At 44.1% G+C, this 27,448-nt stretch overlaps 3 protein-coding genes across 5 annotated transcripts in view; 2 read left to right on the top strand and 1 right to left on the bottom strand.

The window, feature by feature from the left end:
• Positions 1-2,228: 2,228 nt before the first annotated feature.
• Positions 2,229-27,448, bottom strand: part of LOC120894150 (lateral signaling target protein 2 homolog) — a 37,588-nt gene continuing 12,368 nt past the window's right edge. For all 3 annotated transcript variants that reach the window (XM_040296564.1, XM_040296566.1, XM_040296565.1), the window contains exons 3-4: positions 3,290-3,907; positions 2,229-3,208 (exon numbers count right to left, since the gene is read on the bottom strand). In XM_040296564.1, coding sequence (XP_040152498.1) covers positions 3,020-3,208; positions 3,290-3,907 — 807 coding nt within the window. In that variant the 3' untranslated portion in view covers positions 2,229-3,019. The remainder of the gene's footprint in view (positions 3,209-3,289; positions 3,908-27,448) is intronic.
• On the top strand, positions 12,860-18,307 carry LOC120894152. Its single transcript, XM_040296568.1, has 2 exons — positions 12,860-13,558; positions 18,165-18,307. The coding sequence occupies exons 1-2, from the start codon at positions 13,285-13,287 to the stop codon at positions 18,266-18,268; spliced, it is 378 nt and encodes a 125-aa protein (XP_040152502.1). The 5' UTR covers positions 12,860-13,284; the 3' UTR covers positions 18,269-18,307.
• Positions 25,582-26,221, top strand: LOC120894153 (eggshell protein 2A-like). The gene has a single exon (XM_040296569.1). The coding sequence runs from the start codon at positions 25,803-25,805 to the stop codon at positions 26,166-26,168; it is 366 nt and encodes a 121-aa protein (XP_040152503.1). The 5' UTR covers positions 25,582-25,802; the 3' UTR covers positions 26,169-26,221.

Here is a 27,448-nt window from a genome sequence, read left to right as displayed (position 1 = left end):
ATGAGCAAGCGTTGTATATGATCGATAAAGGATCAAATCTCAAACATATCCTACTATTATGTTCGCTATAAAAACCAATTAAACAATTGCTAAAGAATATGGAGAGAGATATCCAAACGGGAGTTGATACTCAACCGGATCAAATACATTCAACTTGCACGCCTATCGATCAGACTATCGAGCCACTCCGTATCGGAGAGGTTAATTGATGATATGGTTTGTTCCGTTTGTTTCATTGAGACAGGATAATATATTATGTATACTGTACTATTTAATTCCGTTACGATTTTAAACAAATTGCACGAAAGGGAAACAATTCTTATAACTCAATACCTACCATACTATCATAAAAGTGGAAAACAATCGCACAAAATGTATAACAATGTCACTCCGTAATTAAAACATGATTGGTACCATTTCCTCCCCTATTACCACGCTAAAATGCATCCTTTTGCTGGCTTTTTTTAATTCACCCTCCAAAAAGAATGATAACAAATCGAGCAACACATCAACCCGACTCAGCATGATTCATCATTGGCTATGCAGCGCCGTGGGTCGAACTAGTCCTCGGAACGGCAAACGTACAACGTTTGCACCAGTCAAGCTTGCTACACAGCGGAATGCAACCTGAAGCCGGAAGTGAATGTACTAAAAACAAAAAAAATACAACACCCACCCATAGCCCCCAGGTTAACGAACGCTAAAGTTCGCAGTCACATAATGGAATGGCATGAAGTGGGTGTGTGTGTGTGTGTGGGTGGGTGGGTGTGCGAGCTTCACCTCCCTATTTTCCTTTCGCAAGGAGCAGGTGAAGTGGACTAAGTGATGGACTGGTGCTCTAGAAAAGGGCACTGCTCGAGTAATTAAGTATAAAGCACGCGGGCGTGCTGATTGTAGCAGTACAGAACGGGGCCGACCGGTTCACGGGACAGAGCAAGTTAATAAAATGTTGCAAAACTTTCCCCCCCAATTTCCCTTACCACGCGCCAATTGCTCACTTTGTGTGTGTGTGTTTTTTTTGAGGCAATGTAGGGTGAAAAGGTTGAGGAGGGCGTTCACAAGCTGATGGAGTAGTTGATTTGCATTTCTGGTGCTGGGCTTTGGAGGCAACGCTTTACGCCGGGAAAGCATTGGAATGATGACAAAAATGAAACCAAACAAGCAGAGAGAGAGAGAGAGAGAGAGAAAGAGAGAGAGAGAGAAAGAGAGAGAGAGAGAGAGAGAGAGAGAGAGAGAGAGAGAAAAGAAAGAAACAACTTGAAGTGCGGTAAAGGACCCCGACGCCCGATTGTCCTTATTTTTTTTCTATTTGCTCAATGTGTCAGTTCTCGATCGTACTGTGCATAAATTCATATGCGAGCGTTTGGTGCAATCGGTGTCCCACCCCGCTTATGGGAGCAGCTGTGACAGGGAGCTCCCGGCACACCCGATCAAAGCCTACTCGGCCGATTCGACTTGATGGGGTGTATGGGAATATATTGGACTACGTAGTACGTGTGAGGGCATGTGGGGTAGTTTGTGCGGAGCAAGTTCAATGGCGTGATTATGCCTGGCGGATAGCGCTCATACACCGCCCGCACGGTCACGTTTGTTCGATGTTTGCATAAAACTAAAGGAAGTCAATGACAAAAGTTATGACCGCACGCGAATTGTGGGTGGAATGTCGCGGAAGGAATTCCTTTTTTTCGATTTTTGGAGACAAATTGATTCGGCCCTCCCCTAAGGCTGGTCCGATTTCTGGGAGATTGATTTGTTTTTTTGTTTTGTTGTTGCTGGAAGTTAAATCATTCGTTGAAAATTGCTATGATAATGAGCCATGAACCATTAATCCGTTAGGGTCATATAATTTGAAAATTTAGATTTATATTAAATTAGCATTTGAAATTGCACCGATATAAAATTAGGCTAAATTTGGGAACTCTTTAATTTTCTGGAAAATACGACCCATACACACAAGAAAACGTCATCAATGCGTGAAACATTATTTTGCAACTTATTTAAAACTAGCGCAATCTATTCCACTTTTTGCTTGCGATGTTAACTCACTTTAGCGATTTAATTTCACGAAATGGGCTTTAAATAAGCCATCCGGCCTTCAAATATTGGTAATATGAAACTAAAATTATTCCCACGTGTTGCAGCTCACTGTCGCCAACAAGAAAGAAACAAGAAAGAAAAAAATCGAATGCTTGCATGCTTTTTTTTTTACTAGTTATCACAATTGGATCATTTATTGTACAACCTACACAGTGTTCGGAGTAGTTTAACTTACGTATAATTTTCTAATCTACAACCTCACCCCCCTCCCCCCCTCTCTCCCCTAATGATGCTCGTTAGCGTAGTTTAAAACCCGCCCGCCACTGCGACAAATGACGCGAAGTGATTGACCTCGCAGGGGACACTTCCAATGCGCTGACACCTTTAGGCTGATGGTCTTACATTTTCTGCCTATAATTATGTTGGCTAAGAAGCAGCGGCAGCGTTGAAACGGGCCAAGCAACGGGGGACACACAACGCGCGGTACAAGCAACAAAATCGGTGCTGTTCCCGGAAGCGTTAAATTGAATATTGGATATGTCACAAAGGAAGAGGGAAAGGTACTGTATTCCAACACCGTGCCCGTAAGCCAATTATCGTCGAGGACGAGGACATTTGCTTGGTGTGTCTCAGCGCTGTGCCTCGCTGTGGCTATGATGGACAATGGAGCAGTGCACGGTACGCACTTAGCAAGAAGTTGCAACGTTAAATACGCTATCGATTTGGGGGTTCTCCGTTCGTTCTTTGGATGTGCCGTTGCGTTCGTTCGCGTGTCTTTTGAACCACCGCCGAGGCACTACAAAGCCGCCGACATGCAGTCACGAGGATCTATCGGAGTGTAATAAGGGTATAATAAGACCGGCCGGACCGGCGCGTACTGAAAACAGCTGGGCACGATGGCGAAGGCTTCCCCAGCACAAGCGGCACACGCACGCACGGCGCATTAGGCGTGTGCCGAGATTGGCGAACGAATCCGGGCAGGTTAGGTGACCGGGGTGCCTTCTTCGATCGGTGCGTCGGTGTCGATTTTGTAGGGCCATTCGCGATGTATCACCGGACCGATGTCGCCGTTCAGGATGGCGATCAGCTCGTCCAGGAATCGTACATCGTCCAGATCGTCTGAGAGTTTCTTCGCGTCGGCAATGAGGCGGTTAGTAGTCGCTTCCAAGGACTGCAGGAATGGGAGAATGGTGAACAAAATGGGGGTTTTAGCATTTGGGGCAAATATTGTAATCCCACGGACCCTGCTTACCAGTATGTCATTATGCAGCTCGACCGATTTGTACATGAGCGAGTGGATGTTCGTGTCGAGCTTGCCGATCTCCTCGATCTTGTCCGAAATGTCGTCGATCATGCTCGATGCGGTCGAGCTGCAGCTCGTCTGCCCCGAGGAGCTGGACGAGTCGAACACGCTGGGCGTCTTGCGGCGAAAGTTTTGCAGCTGGAAGCTGTTCAGTATGCTGGACTCGAGCCGCCCGAACGTGCGGTACCGCTCGTTGCGACGCGTCACGCTGTCCCGCCATCTGTCGGACAGTGTGTTGTCGCACCGGTAGTCCTCGTCGCTGGTCGAAACGTGAACGTTCGGATCGGTGTCCTCGGAATGCTGCTGTTGCTGCTGGTGGTGATGATGGTGATGGCGATGATGTACGCTTTGTGCATCGTCTAGCTGGCGCCGGCCGGTAGGGCTGGAGGTGGTAGATTTTGGCTGGTGGAAGGGCGAGGTGCGCAACAGACCGCAGCAGCAGTTGACGTTGAGGTTGGTCGGGTTGATGTCCGTCTGCTCGAGCTCCTCGTACAGGGTGAGCGCATTTTCTTCGTCCGTAGAAAGCGTAAACTCTAGCTTTGGTAGCCGTTCGTCCACGGGGTTCATCTGTGTGTATGTGCAGAGGGTAAAAAAGAGGATGAAACAAGTTAAACATAAAGTTGTAAAATTTGTAGAAGCGTTGGAAGAAGGTCGATTTTACTACATTAGGACAGGTGTAATCATCAATGTGTGTTCATTCTCAAAAGTTAATGAGTATTTAATACGGGCACTGGTTACGCAGATCAGGTATAAAAGCATGGAATCACTCGTACCACAGTCATACAGCAAGTTTGCCCACAACCGTCAACTGCTCTTGTTTGAAACATCTAACCAAACCCAACCCAACCCACAACAATGAAGGCTACTCTGTTCTTCCTGGTCGTCGTCCTGTGCGTCATGGCTATCTCTGCACACAGCAGTGAGCAGCATGGCAAGGGACAGGGCAAGGGCAAAGGAAAGGAACAAGCTTCCGCTGGAGCTGCCGATGGCTCGAAAGTAGGCGTTGGCAACGGCAAGGGCAAGGGACAGGAGAAGGGCGACGCTGCATCGCGTGCTGAGGCTGGCCGTGCCCACGCTCAGAATGGAGGAAAGGGCCAGGAGAAGGCCAAGGAGCACGGAACGGGCAAGGGAAAGAACTGAACGGAACATACGGAAATAAAATGATACATTATAGCTAAACATACATACATTTGTAGTTATTTGATAACATATCAAAACAATACATGTGAGATGATTGAAAGAAAATGATCGTGAAGAGGGAATCCTATGAAAAGTGTCTCAAACATTTGAATATCACTAACTTTGATTTTGCATGATATGATAGTACAAACAAGATGTTACGATTACGATACGATTCAGAGAAAGAGGGCCTGTAACTTCTGCCGTTTGCTCATGAATAAATATGTTACATGTTTCACTGAGAATGCTATAATTTAATCTGAAGTATGTACAAACGGCACCATGTAGCAGAAATAGCGAGATTTTTAGCATTGTAGCTTTGTATTGGACTTTATTAAATTCTACCACATAACTTTTATACCTCATGTACTTCGTGACATGGTATCATTACTCGGAATATGGTAGTTATTAGTGTAGCACATATAAACATAATCAACAAAGAATCTGGCGCAGACTTTGTATCGCTTATCGGTGAAGTTTGCGATGTATGTTTGGTGGAATCTATGAACATGCAATTTTTAGGAAGTCTCGGATCTGGGAAGATTACAGTTTAGTAAAGTAATACTGTGTAATACTCCGTAATACTTTGATCAACAGGCCGGCCGTGTGGTACAGTCGTAAACTCGTACGACTTAATAACATGCCCGTCATGAGTTCAAGCCCCAAATAAACCGTGCCTTCATACGTAGGACTGACTATCCTGCTAAGGAGAGTAATCTGAAAGTCATTGAAAGCCAACCTCACAAGTGGTACAGGCAGGTCTTGACCGTCAGTACGGTTGTTGAGCTTAAAGAAGAAGTAGAAAGTAATACTCCGACTAAGATCATTCGAATGTCGTAGTCAAGCCTTAAGAAGAAGATATATGATCCCCTGATGATGAGAAGTTCCATCAACTTATTGAGATTGAATAGAACGGATGATGGAAACTGCATGATTTCCTAACGATCATTTTGTTTTATGATAATAATCGGAATCAAATCTAATATATGATCATGTGCCAGATCATTAATTCTTGTTTTAAACCTATTTGTTCACCCTGACTTGTTAATTCATTGCTTTCAGTATTCATTTTCTTAATCGCAGTTTAATAGCTTTGCATGTATGACATTGTTATGTTATTTCTAACGATCATGTTGGTTGACTATAAATAACGATGAACAACCCTCGAAACAGCACAACCAGCTCAGCTACCAGCAGCTTAACCAACCAGCCAACCTAGCTCCAACCAACCAATCCAACCCTATCTAACCAACAATGAAGGCTACTCTGTTCTTCCTGGTCGTCGTCCTGTGCGCAGTGGCTCTGGCTGCTCCACCATCCGAACAAAAGCGGGGTGGAAAGGGAAAGTCCGAAGTACAGGGCAAGGGCAAGGGCAACCGACAGGACGAGTCGGGATCGATGGAGGACGGACAGCAGGGTGGCAGCTCGGAGGAGAGTCATGGTGGAAAGGGTGGAAAGGGCGGAAAGGGCGGCAAGGGAGGAAAGGGAGGAAAGGGCGGTATGGATCGTGAGATGGAAAGCTCGCCGCGTCGCATGGAGAGCCCGAAAGGAAAGGGAAAGCAGGAGCAGCAGAAGGAACACGGCAAGGGCCGTGAAAATGGCAAGGGCAAGAAGAACTAAGGTGACGATTGGTTCGAGTGATGGTTGAACAATAAAGCATCTTGAAAACAAAACAAAAAGACTTATTTGTGTAGAGTATGAGGAACGCAAGCCGAACAAACGCAAAAACGTTTCCATAAATGTTGTTGAAATTTACGTGGAAGGTTGTTGATATAACCGACCTTTGACGATATGATCTTTGGTATTTCTAATGATCTTACTAATCCGGCGCTACTAGCACTTATCCGGCACTGCCAATCCGTTATCTCGGCTTCAATGGTGGACGCCGCAACGCCATCTTGCGACCTCAATTGGGGCCTAACACGCCTCCTCTGTTCTTGCGGACAACATGGTCAGCCCATCGGAGCCTGGCAAGCTTGATACGCTGCACGACAGTGAGGTCACCGTATAGCTCGTATAGCTCGTCGTTATAACGGCTCCTCCATTGTCCTTCCACACATACGGGGTCAGGAATCCTTCAAAGCATCTTCCTCTCGAACGCGGCTAAGAGGGTTTCGTCATATTTGGACAGTGTCCATGTCTCAGAGGCAGCACTGGTACATGTAAGCACTGGTACTATATAGGAGCTATATATTCGCTGCTTCGTCCGTCGCGACAGGTTCTTTGAGGAGAACTGATTGCTCAGGTCGTAGAAAGACCGGTTGGTAGCCAGCATCCTTGCGTGCAACTCAGCTACCACGCTATTGTCGTTGCTGACCTTTGACCCGAGATAGGTGAATTGTGGAACGACTTTAAAAGTGCGTTCACCTATCTGTACGTCACGCCTATGTAGGTTTGGATTTGTTATTGGTAGGGCCGGTGATGTTGCCATCATCAGTTTGGTCTTTGCCTAGTTTATCTGAAATCCGAGGTTCTCCGAGGATCAGTTGAGCTGATCGGACAATGTTAGAAGTCATGATAATAAGACGAATATATCATATGTTAAAGATCTTCTACGAACTATTGGCAAACATAATCAATCAAGTGTGAAAAGCTTAGAAGTTCGATCAATGTATTGACATTACGATCTATTAAGTGATATTACGCCATTATTTGTCATTTTTAGTCAATTGGTCATCGCTGTTTGTCCTTGAACAATATCCAGTTGCAATTTTCTTGATCGCAATTTAATAGCTTGACAAGTATGTTATTCTCACTAACGATCATGTTGGTTGACTATAAATACCGATGAACACCCCTCGAAACAACACAACCAGCCCAGCTACCAGCAGCTTAACCAACCACCCAACCCAGCTCACCAACCCAACTCAACCCACAACAATGAAGGCTACTCTGTTCTTCCTGGTCGTCGTCCTGTGCGTCGTGGCTATCTCTGCCAACAGCAGTGAGCAGCATGGCAAGGGACAGGGCAAGGGCAAAGGAAAGGAACAAGCTTCCGCTGGAGCTGCCGATGGCTCGAAAGTAGGCGTTGGCAACGGCAAGGGCAAGGGACAGGAGAAGGGCGACGCTGCATCCCGTGCTGAGGCTGGTCGTGCCCACGCTCAGAATGGAGGAAAGGGCCAGGAGAAGGCCAAGGAGCACGGAAAGGGCAAGGGAAAGAACTGAACGGAACATACGGAAATAAAATGATACTGTTGCGAACTGCAACAGGATTCTTTCTTTCAGCCCAAGTAAATTGTTTTTATCAAATCAAGCGTTTTTTAAGCATCGATATTTTTATTTGCGAAGCTAAAAATCCGTCGCTTGTCTCGGGGTTAGGAGAAAGAATGAACTTTGTTCTCTCCTGCAGCTCCGATCGTAAGCGTTCGGGAATACTCGGCCCGATCAGCGTTGAACGTTGACCACACTAAACGCGGGCCGTGTCGCCCTCTATCGATAATTACTGGGAACAACACCTTACGATCGAATCGGTCGTTAATAATAATTAACACTCTCCCCCAGTGTTTGCAAGCTATAAAAACACTCTGATTGTTCCGATTCGGTGTTGTCTCTCGTTGCTTACTTTTCTTGTCCCAACGCAATTTTAGCCTATTTAGGTGACCACCTAAAGCCGAAAGTTTCGCCATTGTGTTAGCACAATTTAGCACATCTAGATTGTTCTCCGCTAGCTGGTTGCTCTGCCCTGTTAGGTTGCCCACCCCTGTCTTATTGCTTTTCTTTGTGGACAAGAATGGCGGTTCACTTCTCGCTGAGCAAATTGCCATGACTAGCATTAATATTCTCACTAACATTAACACAAATATTAAATATACTTCACTAATAGAACAAAGTGTAAATATTTTAAGTATGCTTCTACAACACTACGAATGTGGTTCCTTTTAGTGTCACTTCTTCTACTTTACTTCACTTCAGCACGGCCTTATTCCGAATTTCCTCAAGAACTATTACATCGCCGGCAACGGGTGAGATGTACAAGAAAACGACACGATGTCCTTAATCCGTAGCTCTAGTGTAAGCACACACACAAACTATTTTCACTGCACATTTCCTCACTTTGTCTCTTTTTTCCTCTTTAACTCCAGCATAGTGATTCCGAATTGCCTCAGGAACCATTTTTGCCTTGTTTCTTACCCTGCTCTGCTGCACAGCGAATCCGAATTACCTCAGGAAACTTTCTAGGCTGGCAACGTGTGAAAGTAAGAAAGAGTTTAATGATTATAGACGAGCTAGGATTTTTAGAATGTTGCGAACTGCAACAGGATTCTTTCTTTCAGCCCAAGTAAATTGTTTTTATCAAATCAAGCGTTTTTTAAGCATCGATATTTTTATTTGCGAAGCTAAAAATCCGTCGCTTGTCTCGGGGTTAGGAGAAAGAATGAACTTTGTTCTCTCCTGCAGCTCCGATCGTAAGCGTTCGGGAATACTCGGCCCGATCAGCGTTGAACGTTGACCACACTAAACGCGGGCCGTGTCGCCCTCTAGCGATAATTACTGGGAACAACACCTTACGATCGAATCGGTCGTTAATAATAATTAACAGATACATTATAGCTAAACATACATACATTTGTAGTTATTTGATAACATATCAAAACAATACAAGTGAGATGATTGAAAGAAAATGATCGTGAAGAGGGAATCCTATGAAAAGAGTCTTAAACCATGTTATACTTAAGAAGCTTCACTTTCTCTTTGACAGTTGTCGCTTTTTCTGGAGTGTTTGCTAACTGATGTCGCATCATATCGCCACAAAACTATGGTAATATATTGTAACTCAGTGAAATAATGCTGAAGAAATGGTGTTTATTCCACTGTAGACAACAGCTCCTGTTAAATGCTCAAGGACCAGTATGATACACGTTGCGCTAAGAAGGATGTAAATGAATCTGAACTGAACAAATATAGCGTCATGAGAATAGTTTGAATCAATGTGGTTTTAAGTATTGGAGCAGTCCATTAGATTAATTGAATATCTTTTGTGATGCAACTGACCACATTTGAATGTTATTTTCTAGTAAAGGAATGCACTTGAATGTCGAGCAATTCGTGACATAATATCCAACATCCAATACGTGTGGTGTAGAAAATATACAAATAATATTATATATTCGTTTCAAAAAAAAATCTCGTTATTCCTCAGCTGAATCACTGGCGATAACTCTTGATCAATCATAGATCAAAAGAGGGCTTTTTATTTGGTGATACCTTTGAACAGACGGTTTTGACCAAGACACGTATGTGGAAAGATAACACTATAAGGTGTTGAACTCGATACCCAAGTAGAAGTAATTTGACTAGGATATATTTGCAAATGATCACCTGCCGATCAGTAGCCCGATTAATTTACTGAGTTTGAATAGAAAAAGAGATGGAGAAACGCATGAACTTGCTGCATGAATCACATCTAATACATGATCATGGGACAGCTCATTACTATTCATTTTCATCCTATTAGGCATAACCATTTACTGCATGCAGTGTTCATTTTCTTGATCGCAAGTTAATAGCTTGACACGTATGTTATTCTCACTAACGATCATGTTGGTTGACTATAAATACCGATGAACACCCCTCGAAACAACACAACCAGCCCAGCTACCAGCAGCTTAACCAACCACCCATCCCAGCTCACCAACCCAACCCAACCCACAACAATGAAGGCTACTCTGTTCTTCCTGGTCGTCGTCCTGTGCGTCGTGGCTATCTCTGCCAACAGCAGTGAGCAGCATGGCAAGGGACAGGGCAAGGGCAAAGGAAAGGAACAAGCTTCCGCTGGAGCTGCCGATGGCTCGAAAGTAGGCGTTGGCAACGGCAAGGGCAAGGGACAGGAGAAGGGCGACGCTGCATCGCGTGCTGAGGCGGGTCGTGCCCACGCTCAGAATGGAGGAAAGGGCCAGGAGAAGGCCAAGGAGCACGGAAAGGGCAAGGGAAAGAACTGAACGGAACATACGGAAATAAAATGATACATTATAGCTAAACATACATACATTTGTAGTTATTTGATAACATATCAAAACAATACATGTGAGATGATTGAAAGAAAATGATCGTGAAGAGGGAATCCTATGAAAAGTGTCTCAAACATTTGAATATCACTAACTTTGATTTTGCATGATATGATAGTACAAACAAGATGTTACGATTACGATACGATTCAGAGAAAGAGGGCCTGTAACTTCTGCCGTTTGCTCATGAATAAATATGTTACATGTTTCACTGAGAATGCTATAATTTAATCTGAAGTATGTACAAACGGCACCATGTAGCAGAAATAGCGAGATTTTTAGCATTGTAGCTTTGTATTGGACTTTATTAAATTCTACCACATAACTTTTATACCTCATGTACTTCGTGACATGGTATCATTACTCGGAATATGGTAGTTATTAGTGTAGCACATATAAACATAATCAACAAAGAATCTGGCGCAGACTTTGTATCGCTTATCGGTGAAGTTTGCGATGTATGTTTGGTGGAATCTATGAACATGCAATTTTTAGGAAGTCTCGGATCTGGGAAGATTACAGTTTAGTAAAGTAATACTGTGTAATACTCCGTAATACTTTGATCAACAGGCCGGCCGTGTGGTACAGTCGTAAACTCGTACGACTTAATAACATGCCCGTCATGAGTTCAAGCCCCAAATAGACCGTGCCTTCATACGTAGGACTGACTATCCTGCTAAGGAGAGTAATCTGAAAGTCATTGAAAGCCAACCTCACAAGTGGTACAGGCAGGTCTTGACCGTCAGTACGGTTGTTGAGCTTAAAGAAGAAGTAGAAAGTAATACTCCGACTAAGATCATTCGAATGTCGTAGTCAAGCCTTAAGAAGAAGATATATGATCCCCTGATGATGAGAAGTTCCATCAACTTATTGAGATTGAATAGAACGGATGATGGAAACTGCATGATTTCCTAACGATCATTTTGTTTTATGATAATAATCGGAATCAAATCTAATATATGATCATGTGCCAGATCATTAATTCTTGTTTTAAACCTATTTGTTCACCCTGACTTGTTAATTCATTGCTTTCAGTATTCATTTTCTTAATCGCAGTTTAATAGCTTTGCATGTATGACATTGTTATGTTATTTCTAACGATCATGTTGGTTGACTATAAATAACGATGAACAACCCTCGAAACAGCACAACCAGCTCAGCTACCAGCAGCTTAACCAACCAGCCAACCTAGCTCCAACCAACCAATCCAACCCTATCTAACCAACAATGAAGGCTACTCTGTTCTTCCTGGTCGTCGTCCTGTGCGCAGTGGCTCTGGCTGCTCCACCATCCGAACAAAAGCGGGGTGGAAAGGGAAAGTCCGAAGTACAGGGCAAGGGCAAGGGCAACCGACAGGACGAGTCGGGATCGATGGAGGACGGACAGCAGGGTGGCAGCTCGGAGGAGAGTCATGGTGGAAAGGGTGGAAAGGGCGGAAAGGGCGGCAAGGGAGGAAAGGGAGGAAAGGGCGGTATGGATCGTGAGATGGAAAGCTCGCCGCGTCGCATGGAGAGCCCGAAAGGAAAGGGAAAGCAGGAGCAGCAGAAGGAACACGGCAAGGGCCGTGAAAATGGCAAGGGCAAGAAGAACTAAGGTGACGATTGGTTCGAGTGATGGTTGAACAATAAAGCATCTTGAAAACAAAACAAAAAGACTTATTTGTGTAGAGTATGAGGAACGCAAGCCGAACAAACGCAAAAACGTTTCCATAAATGTTGTTGAAATTTACGTGGAAGGTTGTTGATATAACCGACCTTTGACGATATGATCTTTGGTATTTCTAATGATCTTACTAATCCGGCGCTACTAGCACTTATCCGGCACTGCCAATCCGTTATCTCGGCTTCAATGGTGGACGCCGCAACGCCATCTTGCGACCTCAATTGGGGCCTAACACGCCTCCTCTGTTCTTGCGGACAACATGGCCAGCCCATCGGAGCCTGGCAAGCTTGATACGCTGCACGACAGTGAGGTCACCGTATAGCTCGTATAGCTCGTCGTTATAACGGCTCCTCCATTGTCCTTCCACACATACGGGGTCAGGAATCCTTCAAAGCATCTTCCTCTCGAACGCGGCTAAGAGGGTTTCGTCATATTTGGACAGTGTCCATGTCTCAGAGGCAGCACTGGTACATGTAAGCACTGGTACTATATAGGAGCTATATATTCGCTGCTTCGTCCGTCGCGACAGGTTCTTTGAGGAGAACTGATTGCTCAGGTCGTAGAAAGACCGGTTGGTAGCCAGCATCCTTGCGTGCAACTCAGCTACCACGCTATTGTCGTTGCTGACCTTTGACCCGAGATAGGTGAATTGTGGAACGACTTTAAAAGTGCGTTCACCTATCTGTACGTCACGCCTATGTAGGTTTGGATTTGTTATTGGTAGGGCCGGTGATGTTGCCATCATCAGTTTGGTCTTTGCCTAGTTTATCTGAAATCCGAGGTTCTCCGAGGATCAGTTGAGCTGATCGGACAATGTTAGAAGTCATGATAATAAGACGAATATATCATATGTTAAAGATCTTCTACGAACTATTGGCAAACATAATCAATCAAGTGTGAAAAGCTTAGAAGTTCGATCAATGTATTGACATTACGATCTATTAAGTGATATTACGCCATTATTTGTCATTTTTAGTCAATTGGTCATCGCTGTTTGTCCTTGAACAATATCCAGTTGCAATTTTCTTGATCGCAATTTAATAGCTTGACAAGTATGTTATTCTCACTAACGATCATGTTGGTTGACTATAAATACCGATGAACACCCCTCGAAACAACACAACCAGCCCAGCTACCAGCAGCTTAACCAACCACCCAACCCAGCTCACCAACCCAACTCAACCCACAACAATGAAGGCTACTCTGTTCTTCCTGGTCGTCGTCCTGTGCGTCGTGGCTATCTCTGCCAACAGCAGTGAGCAGCATGGCAAGGGACAGGGCAAGGGCAAAGGAAAGGAACAAGCTTCCGCTGGAGCTGCCGATGGCTCGAAAGTAGGCGTTGGCAACGGCAAGGGCAAGGGACAGGAGAAGGGTGCTGAGGCTGGCCGTGCCCACGCTCAGAATGGAGGAAAGGGCCAGGAGAAGGCCAAGGAGCACGGAAAGGGCAAGGGAAAGAACTGAACGGAACATACGGAAATAAAATGATACATTATAGCTAAACATACATACATTTGTAGTTATTTGATAACATATCAAAACAATACAAGTGAGATGATTGAAAGAAAATGATCGTGAAGAGGGAATCCTATGAAAAGAGTCTTAAACCATGTTATACTTAAGAAGCTTCACTTTCTCTTTGACAGTTGTCGCTTTTTCTGGAGTGTTTGCTAACTGATGTCGCATCATATCGCCACAAAACTATGGTAATATATTGTAACTCAGTGAAATAATGCTGAAGAAATGGTGTTTATTCCACTGTAGACAACAGCTCCTGTTAAATGCTCAAGGACCAGTATGATACACGTTGCGCTAAGAAGGATGTAAATGAATATGAACTGAACAAATATAGCGTCATGAGAATAGTTTGAATCAATGTGGTTTTAAGTATTGGAGCAGTCCATTAGATTAATTGAATATCTTTTGTGATGCAACTGACCACATTTGAATGTTATTTTCTAGTAAAGGAATGCACTTGAATGTCGAGCAATTCGTGACATAATATCCAACATCCAATACGTGTGGTGTAGAAAATATACAAATAATATTATATATTCGTTTCAAAAAAAAATCTCGTTATTCCTCAGCTGAATCACTGGCGATAACTCTTGATCAATCATAGATCAAAAGAGGGCTTTTTATTTGGTGATACCTTTGAACAGACGGTTTTGACCAAGACACGTATGTGGAAAGATAACACTATAAGGTGTTGAACTCGATACCCAAGTAGAAGTAATTTGACTAGGATATATTTGCAAATGATCACCTGCCGATCAGTAGCCCGATTAATTTACTGAGTTTGAATAGAAAAAGAGATGGAGAAACGCATGAACTTGCTGCATGAATCACATCTAATACATGATCATGGGACAGCTCATTACTATTCATTTTCATCCTATTAGGCATAACCATTTACTGCATGCAGTGTTCATTTTCTTGATCGCAAGTTAATAGCTTGACACGTATGTTATTCTCACTAACGATCATGTTGGTTGACTATAAATACCGATGAACACCCCTCGAAACAACACAACCAGCCCAGCTACCAGCAGCTTAACCAACCACCCAACCCAGCTCACCAACCCAACCCACAACAATGAAGGCTACTCTGTTCTTCCTGGTCGTCGTCCTGTGCGTCGTGGCTATCTCTGCCAACAGCAGTGAGCAGCATGGCAAGGGACAGGGCAAGGGCAAAGGAAAGGAACAAGCTTCCGCTGGAGCTGCCGATGGCTCGAAAGTAGGCGTTGGCAACGGCAAGGGCAAGGTTCAGGAGAAGGGCGACGCTGCATCGCGTGCTGAGGCTGGCCGTGCCCACGCTCAGAATGGAGGAAAGGGCCAGGAGAAGGCCAAGGAGCACGGAAAGGGCAAGGGAAAGAACTGAACGGAACATACGGAAATAAAATGATACATTATAGCTAAACATACATACATTTGTAGTTATTTGATAACATATCAAAACAATACATGTGAGATGATTGAAAGAAAATGATCGTGAAGAGGGAATCCTATGAAAAGTGTCTCAAACATTTGAATATCACTAACTTTGATTTTGCATGATATGATAGTACAAACAAGATGTTACGATTACGATACGATTCAGAAAAAGAGGGCCTGTAACTTCTGCCGTTTGCTCATGAATAAATATGTTACATGTTTCACTGAGAATGCTATAATTTAATCTGAAGTATGTACAAACGGCACCATGTAGCAGAAATAGCGAGATTTTTAGCATTGTAGCTTTGTATTGGACTTTATTAAATTCTACCACATAACTTTTATACCTCATGTACTTCGTGACATGGTATCATTACTCGGAATATGGTAGTTATTAGTGTAGCACATATAAACATAATCAACAAAGAATCTGGCGCAGACTTTGTATCGCTTATCGGTGAAGTTTGCGATGTATGTTTGGTGGAATCTATGAACATGCAATTTTTAGGAAGTCTCGGATCTGGGAAGATTACAGTTTAGTAAAGTAATACTGTGTAATACTCCGTAATACTTTGATCAACAGGCCGGCCGTGTGGTACAGTCGTAAACTCGTACGACTTAATAACATGCCCGTCATGAGTTCAAGCCCCAAATAAACCGTGCCTTCATACGTAGGACTGACTATCCTGCTAAGGAGAGTAATCTGAAAGTCATTGAAAGCCAACCTCACAAGTGGTACAGGCAGGTCTTGACCGTCAGTACGGTTGTTGAGCTTAAAGAAGAAGTAGAAAGTAATACTCCGACTAAGATCATTCGAATGTCGTAGTCAAGCCTTAAGAAGAAGATATATGATCCCCTGATGATGAGAAGTTCCATCAACTTATTGAGATTGAATAGAACGGATGATGGAAACTGCATGATTTCCTAACGATCATTTTGTTTTATGATAATAATCGGAATCAAATCTAATATATGATCATGTGCCAGATCATTAATTCTTGTTTTAAACCTATTTGTTCACCCTGACTTGTTAATTCATTGCTTTCAGTATTCATTTTCTTAATCGCAGTTTAATAGCTTTGCATGTATGACATTGTTATGTTATTTCTAACGATCATGTTGGTTGACTATAAATAACGATGAACAACCCTCGAAACAGCACAACCAGCTCAGCTACCAGCAGCTTAACCAACCAGCCAACCTAGCTCCAACCAACCAATCCAACCCTCTCTAACCAACAATGAAGGCTACTCTGTTCTTCCTGGTCGTCGTCCTGTGCGCAGTGGCTCTGGCTGCTCCACCATCCGAACAAAAGCGGGGTGGAAAGGGAAAGTCCGAAGTACAGGGCAAGGGCAAGGGCAACCGACAGGACGAGTCGGGATCGATGGAGGACGGACAGCAGGGTGGCAGCTCGGAGGAGAGTCATGGTGGAAAGGGTGGAAAGGGCGGAAAGGGCGGCAAGGGAGGAAAGGGAGGAAAGGGCGGTATGGATCGTGAGATGGAAAGCTCGCCGCGTCGCATGGAGAGCCCGAAAGGAAAGGGAAAGCAGGAGCAGCAGAAGGAACACGGCAAGGGCCGTGAAAATGGCAAGGGCAAGAAGAACTAAGGTGACGATTGGTTCGAGTGATGGTTGAACAATAAAGCATCTTGAAAACAAAACAAAAAGACTTATTTGTGTAGAGTATGAGGAACGCAAGCCGAACAAACGCAAAAACGTTTCCATAAATGTTGTTGAAATTTACGTGGAAGGTTGTTGATATAACCGACCTTTGACGATATGATCTTTGGTATTTCTAATGATCTTACTAATCCGGCGCTACTAGCACTTATCCGGCACTGCCAATCCGTTATCTCGGCTTCAATGGTGGACGCCGCAACGCCATCTTGCGACCTCAATTGGGGCCTAACACGCCTCCTCTGTTCTTGCGGACAACATGGCCAGCCCATCGGAGCCTGGCAAGCTTGATACGCTGCACGACAGTGAGGTCACCGTATAGCTCGTATAGCTCGTCGTTATAACGGCTCCTCCATTGTCCTTCCACACATACGGGGTCAGGAATCCTTCAAAGCATCTTCCTCTCGAACGCGGCTAAGAGGGTTTCGTCATATTTGGACAGTGTCCATGTCTCAGAGGCAGCACTGGTACATGTAAGCACTGGTACTATATAGGAGCTATATATTCGCTGCTTCGTCCGTCGCGACAGGTTCTTTGAGGAGAACTGATTGCTCAGGTCGTAGAAAGACCGGTTGGTAGCCAGCATCCTTGCGTGCAACTCAGCTACCACGCTATTGTCGTTGCTGACCTTTGACCCGAGATAGGTGAATTGTGGAACGACTTTAAAAGTGCGTTCACCTATCTGTACGTCACGCCTATGTAGGTTTGGATTTGTTATTGGTAGGGCCGGTGATGTTGCCATCATCAGTTTGGTCTTTGCCTAGTTTATCTGAAATCCGAGGTTCTCCGAGGATCAGTTGAGCTGATCGGACAATGTTAGAAGTCATGATAATAAGACGAATATATCATATGTTAAAGATCTTCTACGAACTATTGGCAAACATAATCAATCAAGTGTGAAAAGCTTAGAAGTTCGATCAATGTATTGACATTACGATCTATTAAGTGATATTACGCCATTATTTGTCATTTTTAGTCAATTGGTCATCGCTGTTTGTCCTTGAACAATATCCAGTTGCAATTTTCTTGATCGCAATTTAATAGCTTGACACGTATGTTATTCTCACTAACGATCATGTTGGTTGACTATAAATACCGATGAACACCCCTCGAAACAACACAACCAGCCCAGCTACCAGCAGCTTAACCAACCACCCAACCCAGCTCACCAACCCAACTCAACCCACAACAATGAAGGCTACTCTGTTCTTCCTGGTCGTCGTCCTGTGCGTCGTGGCTATCTCTGCCAACAGCAGTGAGCAGCATGGCAAGGGACAGGGCAAGGGCAAAGGAAAGGAACAAGCTTCCGCTGGAGCTGCCGATGGCTCGAAAGTAGGCGTTGGCAACGGCAAGGGCAAGGGACAGGAGAAGGGCGACGCTGCATCCCGTGCTGAGGCTGGTCGTGCCCACGCTCAGAATGGAGGAAAGGGCCTGGAGAAGGCCAAGGAGCACGGAAAGGGCAAGGGAAAGAACTGAACGGAACATACGGAAATAAAATGATACATTATAGCTAAACATACATACATTTGTAGTTATTTGATAACATATCAAAACAATACAAGTGAGATGATTGAAAGAAAATGATCGTGAAGAGGGAATCCTATGAAAAGTGTCTTAAACCATGTTATACTTAAGAAGCTTCACTTTCTCTTTGACAGTTGTCGCTTTTTCTGGAGTGTTTGCTAACTGATGTCGCATCATATCGCCACAAAACTATGGTAATATATTGTAACTCAGTGAAATAATGCTGAAGAAATGGTGTTTATTCCACTGTAGACAACAGCTCCTGTTAAATGCTCAAGGACCAGTATGATACACGTTGCGCTAAGAAGGATGTAAATGAATCTGAACTGAACAAATATAGCGTCATGAGAATAATTTGAATCAATGTGGTTTTAAGTATTGGAGCAGTCCATTAGATTAATTGAATATCTTTTGTGATGCAACTGACCACATTTGAATGTTATTTTCTAGTAAAGGAATGCACTTGAATGTCGAGCAATTCGTGACATAATATCCAACATCCAATACGTGTGGTGTAGAAAATATACAAATAATATTATATATTCGTTTCAAAAAAAAATCTCGTTATTCCTCAGCTGAATCACTGGCGATAACTCTTGATCAATCATAGATCAAAAGAGGGCTTTTTATTTGGTGATACCTTTGAACAGACGGTTTTGACCAAGACACGTATGTGGAAAGATAACACTATAAGGTGTTGAACTCGATACCCAAGTAGAAGTAATTTGACTAGGATATATTTGCAAATGATCACCTGCCGATCAGTAGCCCGATTAATTTACTGAGTTTGAATAGAAAAAGAGATGGAGAAACGCATGAACTTGCTGCATGAATCACATCTAATACATGATCATGGGACAGCTCATTACTATTCATTTTCATCCTATTAGGCATAACTATTTACTGCATGCAGTGTTCATTTTCTTGATCGCAAGTTAATAGCTTGACACGTATGTTATTCTCACTAACGATCATGTTGGTTGACTATAAATACCGATGAACACCCCTCGAAACAACACAACCAGCCCAGCTACCAGCAGCTTAACCAACCACCCAACCCAGCTCACCAACCCAACTCAACCCACAACAATGAAGGCTACTCTGTTCTTCCTGGTCGTCGTCCTGTGCGCAGTGGCTCTGGCTGCTCCACCATCCGAACAGAAGCGGGGTGGAAAGGGAAAGTCCGAAGTACAGGGCAAGGACAACCGACAGGACGAGTCGGGATCGATGGAGGACGGACAGCAGGGTGGCAGCTCGGAGGAGAGTCATGGTGGAAAGGGTGGAAAGGGCGGAAAGGGCGGCAAGGGAGGAAAGGGAGGAAAGGGCGGTATGGATCGTGAGATGGAAAGCTCGCCGCGTCGCATGGAGAGCCCGAAAGGAAAGGGAAAGCAGGAGCAGCAGAAGGAACACGGCAAGGGCCGTGAAAATGGCAAGGGCAAGAAGAACTAAGGTGACGATTGGTTCGAGTGATGGTTGAACAATAAAGCATCTTGAAAACAAAACAAAAAGACTTATTTGTGTAGAGTATGAGGAACGCAAGCCGAACAAACGCAAAAACGTTTCCATAAATGTTGTTGAAATTTACGTGGAAGGTTGTTGATATAACCGACCTTTGACGATATGATCTTTGGTATTTCTAATGATCTTACTAATCCGGCGCTACTAGCACTTATCCGGCACTGCCAATCCGTTATCTCGGCTTCAATGGTGGACGCCGCAACGCCATCTTGCGACCTCAATTGGGGCCTAACACGCCTCCTCTGTTCTTGCGGACAACATGGCCAGCCCATCGGAGCCTGGCAAGCTTGATACGCTGCACGACAGTGAGGTCACCGTATAGCTCGTATAGCTCGTCGTTATAACGGCTCCTCCATTGTCCTTCCACACATACGGGGTCAGGAATCCTTCAAAGCATCTTCCTCTCGAACGCGGCTAAGAAGGTTTCGTCATATTTGGACAGTGTCCATGTCTCAGAGGCAGCACTGGTACATGTAAGCACTGGTACTATATAGGAGCTATATATTCGCTGCTTCGTCCGTCGCGACAGGTTCTTTGAGGAGAACTGATTGCTCAGGTCGTACAAAGACCGGTTGGTAGCCAGCATCCTTGCGTGCAACTCAGCTACCACGCTATTGTCGTTGCTGACCTTTGACCCGAGATAGGTGAATTGTGGAACAACTTTAAAAGTGCGTTCACCTATCTGTACGTCACGCCTATGTAGGTTTGGATTTGTAATTGGTAGGGCCGGTGATGTTGCCATCATCAGTTTGGTCTTTGCCTAGTTTATCTGAAATCCGAGGTTCTCCGAGGATCAGTTGAGCTGATCGGACAATGTTAGAAGTCATGATAATAAGACGAATATATCATATGTTAAAGATCTTCTACGAACTATTGGCAAACATAATCAATCAAGTGTGAAAAGCTTAGAAGTTCGATCAATGTATTGACATTACGATCTATTAAGTGATATTACGCCATTATTTGTCATTTTTAGTCAATTGGTCATCGCTGTTTGTCCTTGAACAATATCCAGTTGCAATTTTCTTGATCGCAATTTAATAGCTTGACAAGTATGTTATTCTCACTAACGATCATGTTGGTTGACTATAAATACCGATGAACACCCCTCGAAACAACACAACCAGCCCAGCTACCAGCAGCTTAACCAACCACCCAACCCAGCTCACCAACCCAACTCAACCCACAACAATGAAGGCTACTCTGTTCTTCCTGGTCGTCGTCCTGTGCGTCGTGGCTATCTCTGCCAACAGCAGTGAGCAGCATGGCAAGGGACAGGGCAAGGGCAAAGGAAAGGAACAAGCTTCCGCTGGAGCTGCCGATGGCTCGAAAGTAGGCGTTGGCAACGGCAAGGGCAAGGGACAGGAGAAGGGCGACGCTGCATCCCGTGCTGAGGCTGGTCGTGCCCACGCTCAGAATGGAGGAAAGGGCCAGGAGAAGGCCAAGGAGCACGGAAAGGGCAAGGGAAAGAACTGAACGGAATATACGGAAATAAAATGATACATTATAGCTAAACATACATACATTTGTAGTTATTTGATAACATATCAAAACAATACAAGTGAGATGATTGAAAGAAAATGATCGTGAAGAGGGAATCCTATGAAAAGTGTCTCAAACATTTGAATATCACTAACTTTGATTTTGCATGATATGATAGTACAAACAAGATGTTACGATTACGATACGATTCAGAAAAAGAGGGCCTGTAACTTCTGCCGTTTGCTCATGAATAAATATGTTACATGTTTCACTGAGAATGCTATAATTTAATCTGAAGTATGTACAAACGGCACCATGTAGCAGAAATAGCGAGATTTTTAGCATTGTAGCTTTGTATTGGACTTTATTAAATTCTACCACATAACTTTTATACCTCATGTACTTCGTGACATGGTATCATTACTCGGAATATGGTAGTTATTAGTGTAGCACATATAAACATAATCAACAAAGAATCTGGCGCAGACTTTGTATCGCTTATCGGTGAAGTTTGCGATGTATGTTTGGTGGAATCTATGAACATGCAATTTTTAGGAAGTCTCGGATCTGGGAAGATTACAGTTTAGTAAAGTAATACTGTGTAATACTCCGTAATACTTTGATCAACAGGCCGGCCGTGTGGTACAGTCGTAAACTCGTACGACTTAATAACATGCCCGTCATGAGTTCAAGCCCCAAATAAACCGTGCCTTCATACGTAGGACTGACTATCCTGCTAAGGAGAGTAATCTGAAAGTCATTGAAAGCCAACCTCACAAGTGGTACAGGCAGGTCTTGACCGTCAGTACGGTTGTTGAGCTTAAAGAAGAAGTAGAAAGTAATACTCCGACTAAGATCATTCGAATGTCGTAGTCAAGCCTTAAGAAGAAGATATATGATCCCCTGATGATGAGAAGTTCCATCAACTTATTGAGATTGAATAGAACGGATGATGGAAACTGCATGATTTCCTAACGATCATTTTGTTTTATGATAATAATCGGAATCAAATCTAATATATGATCATGTGCCAGATCATTAATTCTTGTTTTAAACCTATTTGTTCACCCTGACTTGTTAATTCATTGCTTTCAGTATTCATTTTCTTAATCGCAGTTTAATAGCTTTGCATGTATGACATTGTTATGTTATTTCTAACGATCATGTTGGTTGACTATAAATAACGATGAACAACCCTCGAAACAGCACAACCAGCTCAGCTACCAGCAGCTTAACCAACCAGCCAACCTAGCTCCAACCAACCAATCCAACCCTCTCTAACCAACAATGAAGGCTACTCTGTTCTTCCTGGTCGTCGTCCTGTGCGCAGTGGCTCTGGCTGCTCCACCATCCGAACAAAAGCGGGGTGGAAAGGGAAAGTCCGAAGTACAGGGCAAGGGCAAGGGCAACCGACAGGACGAGTCGGGATCGATGGAGGACGGACAGCAGGGTGGCAGCTCGGAGGAGAGTCATGGTGGAAAGGGTGGAAAGGGCGGAAAGGGCGGCAAGGGAGGAAAGGGAGGAAAGGGCGGTATGGATCGTGAGATGGAAAGCTCGCCGCGTCGCATGGAGAGCCCGAAAGGAAAGGGAAAGCAGGAGCAGCAGAAGGAACACGGCAAGGGCCGTGAAAATGGCAAGGGCAAGAAGAACTAAGGTGACGATTGGTTCGAGTGATGGTTGAACAATAAAGCATCTTGAAAACAAAACAAAAAGACTTATTTGTGTAGAGTATGAGGAACGCAAGCCGAACAAACGCAAAAACGTTTCCATAAATGTTGTTGAAATTTACGTGGAAGGTTGTTGATATAACCGACCTTTGACGATATGATCTTTGGTATTTCTAATGATCTTACTAATCCGGCGCTACTAGCACTTATCCGGCACTGCCAATCCGTTATCTCGGCTTCAATGGTGGACGCCGCAACGCCATCTTGCGACCTCAATTGGGGCCTAACACGCCTCCTCTGTTCTTGCGGACAACATGGCCAGCCCATCGGAGCCTGGCAAGCTTGATACGCTGCACGACAGTGAGGTCACCGTATAGCTCGTATAGCTCGTCGTTATAACGGCTCCTCCATTGTCCTTCCACACATACGGGGTCAGGAATCCTTCAAAGCATCTTCCTCTCGAACGCGGCTAAGAGGGTTTCGTCATATTTGGACAGTGTCCATGTCTCAGAGGCAGCACTGGTACATGTAAGCACTGGTACTATATAGGAGCTATATATTCGCTGCTTCGTCCGTCGCGACAGGTTCTTTGAGGAGAACTGATTGCTCAGGTCGTAGAAAGACCGGTTGGTAGCCAGCATCCTTGCGTGCAACTCAGCTACCACGCTATTGTCGTTGCTGACCTTTGACCCGAGATAGGTGAATTGTGGAACGACTTTAAAAGTGCGTTCACCTATCTGTACGTCACGCCTATGTAGGTTTGGATTTGTTATTGGTAGGGCCGGTGATGTTGCCATCATCAGTTTGGTCTTTGCCTAGTTTATCTGAAATCCGAGGTTCTCCGAGGATCAGTTGAGCTGATCGGACAATGTTAGAAGTCATGATAATAAGACGAATATATCATATGTTAAAGATCTTCTACGAACTATTGGCAAACATAATCAATCAAGTGTGAAAAGCTTAGAAGTTCGATCAATGTATTGACATTACGATCTATTAAGTGATATTACGCCATTATTTGTCATTTTTAGTCAATTGGTCATCGCTGTTTGTCCTTGAACAATATCCAGTTGCAATTTTCTTGATCGCAAGTTAATAGCTTGACACGTATGTTATTCTCACTAACGATCATGTTGGTTGACTATAAATACCGATGAACACCCCTCGAAACAACACAACCAGCCCAGCTACCAGCAGCTTAACCAACCACCCAACCCAGCTCACCAACCCAACCCACAACAATGAAGGCTACTCTGTTCTTCCTGGTCGTCGTCCTGTGCGTCGTGGCTATCTCTGCCAACAGCAGTGAGCAGCATGGCAAGGGACAGGGCAAGGGCAAAGGAAAGGAACAAGCTTCCGCTGGAGCTGCCGATGGCTCGAAAGTAGGCGTTGGCAACGGCAAGGGCAAGGGACAGGAGAAGGGCGACGCTGCATCGCGTGCTGAGGCTGGCCGTGCCCACGCTCAGAATGGAGGAAAGGGCCAGGAGAAGGCCAAGGAGCACGGAAAGGGCAAGGGAAAGAACTGAACGGAACATACGGAAATAAAATGATACATTATAGCTAAACATACATACATTTGTAGTTATTTGATAACATATCAAAACAATACATGTGAGATGATTGAAAGAAAATGATCGTGAAGAGGGAATCCTATGAAAAGTGTCTCAAACATTTGAATATCACTAACTTTGATTTTGCATGATATGATAGTACAAACAAGATGTTACGATTACGATACGATTCAGAAAAAGAGGGCCTGTAACTTCTGCCGTTTGCTCATGAATAAATATGTTACATGTTTCACTGAGAATGCTATAATTTAATCTGAAGTATGTACAAACGGCACCATGTAGCAGAAATAGCGAGATTTTTAGCATTGTAGCTTTGTATTGGACTTTATTAAATTCTACCACATAACTTTTATACCTCATGTACTTCGTGACATGGTATCATTACTCGGAATATGGTAGTTATTAGTGTAGCACATATAAACATAATCAACAAAAAATCTGGCGCAGACTTTGTATCGCTTATCGGTGAAGTTTGCGATGTATGTTTGGTGGAATCTATGAACATGCAATTTTTAGGAAGTCTCGGATCTGGGAAGATTACAGTTTAGTAAAGTAATACTGTGTAATACTCCGTAATACTTTGATCAACAGGCCGGCCGTGTGGTACAGTCGTAAACTCGTACGACTTAATAACATGCCCGTCATGAGTTCAAGCCCCAAATAAACCGTGCCTTCATACGTAGGACTGACTATCCTGCTAAGGAGAGTAATCTGAAAGTCATTGAAAGCCAACCTCACAAGTGGTACAGGCAGGTCTTGACCGTCAGTACGGTTGTTGAGCTTAAAGAAGAAGTAGAAAGTAATACTCCGACTAAGATCATTCGAATGTCGTAGTCAAGCCTTAAGAAGAAGATATATGATCCCCTGATGATGAGAAGTTCCATCAACTTAGTGAGATTGAATAGAACGGATGATGGAAACTGCATGATTTCCTAACGATCATTTTGTTTTATGATAATAATCGGAATCAAATCTAATATATGATCATGTGCCAGATCATTAATTCTTGTTTTAAACCTATTTGTTCACCCTGACTTGTTAATTCATTGCTTTCAGTATTCATTTTCTTAATCGCAGTTTAATAGCTTTGCATGTATGACATTGTTATGTTATTTCTAACGATCATGTTGGTTGACTATAAATAACGATGAACAACCCTCGAAACAGCACAACCAGCTCAGCTACCAGCAGCTTAACCAACCAGCCAACCTAGCTCCAACCAACCAATCCAACCCTATCTAACCAACAATGAAGGCTACTCTGTTCTTCCTGGTCGTCGTCCTGTGCGCAGTGGCTCTGGCTGCTCCACCATCCGAACAAAAGCGGGGTGGAAAGGGAAAGTCCGAAGTACAGGGCAAGGGCAAGGGCAACCGACAGGACGAGTCGGGATCGATGGAGGACGGACAGCAGGGTGGCAGCTCGGAGGAGAGTCATGGTGGAAAGGGTGGAAAGGGCGGAAAGGGCGGCAAGGGAGGAAAGGGAGGAAAGGGCGGTATGGATCGTGAGATGGAAAGCTCGCCGCGTCGCATGGAGAGCCCGAAAGGAAAGGGAAAGCAGGAGCAGCAGAAGGAACACGGCAAGGGCCGTGAAAATGGCAAGGGCAAGAAGAACTAAGGTGACGATTGGTTCGAGTGATGGTTGAACAATAAAGCATCTTGAAAACAAAACAAAAAGACTTATTTGTGTAGAGTATGAGGAACGCAAGCCGAACAAACGCAAAAACGTTTCCATAAATGTTGTTGAAATTTACGTGGAAGGTTGTTGATATAACCGACCTTTGACGATATGATCTTTGGTATTTCTAATGATCTTACTAATCCGGCGCTACTAGCACTTATCCGGCACTGCCAATCCGTTATCTCGGCTTCAATGGTGGACGCCGCAACGCCATCTTGCGACCTCAATTGGGGCCTAACACGCCTCCTCTGTTCTTGCGGACAACATGGCCAGCCCATCGGAGCCTGGCAAGCTTGATACGCTGCACGACAGTGAGGTCACCGTATAGCTCGTATAGCTCGTCGTTATAACGGCTCCTCCATTGTCCTTCCACACATACGGGGTCAGGAATCCTTCAAAGCATCTTCCTCTCGAACGCGGCTAAGAGGGTTTCGTCATATTTGGACAGTGTCCATGTCTCAGAGGCAGCACTGGTACATGTAAGCACTGGTACTATATAGGAGCTATATATTCGCTGCTTCGTCCGTCGCGACAGGTTCTTTGAGGAGAACTGATTGCTCAGGTCGTACAAAGACCGGTTGGTAGCCAGCATCCTTGCGTGCAACTCAGCTACCACGCTATTGTCGTTGCTGACCTTTGACCCGAGATAGGTGAATTGTGGAACGACTTTAAAAGTGCGTTCACCTATCTGTACGTCACGCCTATGTAGGTTTGGATTTGTTATTGGTAGGGCCGGTGATGTTGCCATCATCAGTTTGGTCTTTGCCTAGTTTATCTGAAATCCGAGGTTCTCCGAGGATCAGTTGAGCTGATCGGACAATGTTAGAAGTCATGATAATAAGACGAATATATCATATGTTAAAGATCTTCTACGAACTATTGGCAAACATAATCAATCAAGTGTGAAAAGCTTAGAAGTTCGATCAATGTATTGACATTACGATCTATTAAGTGATATTACGCCATTATTTGTCATTTTTAGTCAATTGGTCATCGCTGTTTGTCCTTGAACAATATCCAGTTGCAATTTTCTTGATCGCAATTTAATAGCTTGACACGTATGTTATTCTCACTAACGATCATGTTGGTTGACTATAAATACCGATGAACACCCCTCGAAACAACACAACCAGCCCAGCTACCAGCAGCTTAACCAACCACCCAACCCAGCTCACCAACCCAACTCAACCCACAACAATGAAGGCTACTCTGTTCTT

This window comes from Anopheles arabiensis, chromosome 2 (genome assembly GCF_016920715.1).
Source record: "Anopheles arabiensis isolate DONGOLA chromosome 2, AaraD3, whole genome shotgun sequence".
Taxonomy (NCBI): Eukaryota; Metazoa; Arthropoda; class Insecta; order Diptera; family Culicidae; genus Anopheles; species Anopheles arabiensis.
The sequence above is the reverse complement of the archived record's forward strand: the minus strand, read 5'-3'. Positions and strand labels throughout refer to the sequence as shown.

Coding starts and splice junctions, on each gene's coding strand:
- LOC120894153 (XM_040296569.1), top strand. CDS start 25,803: ATGAAGGCTACTCTGTTCTTCCTGGTCGTCGTCCTGTGCGCAGTGGCT.
- LOC120894152 (XM_040296568.1), top strand. CDS start 13,285: ATGAACACCCCTCGAAACAACACAACCAGCCCAGCTACCAGCAGCTTA. Junction 13,559..18,164: donor GGGCAAGGGACAGGAGAAGG/GTGCTGAGGCTG, acceptor GACAGGAGAAGG/GCGACGCTGCATCCCGTGCT.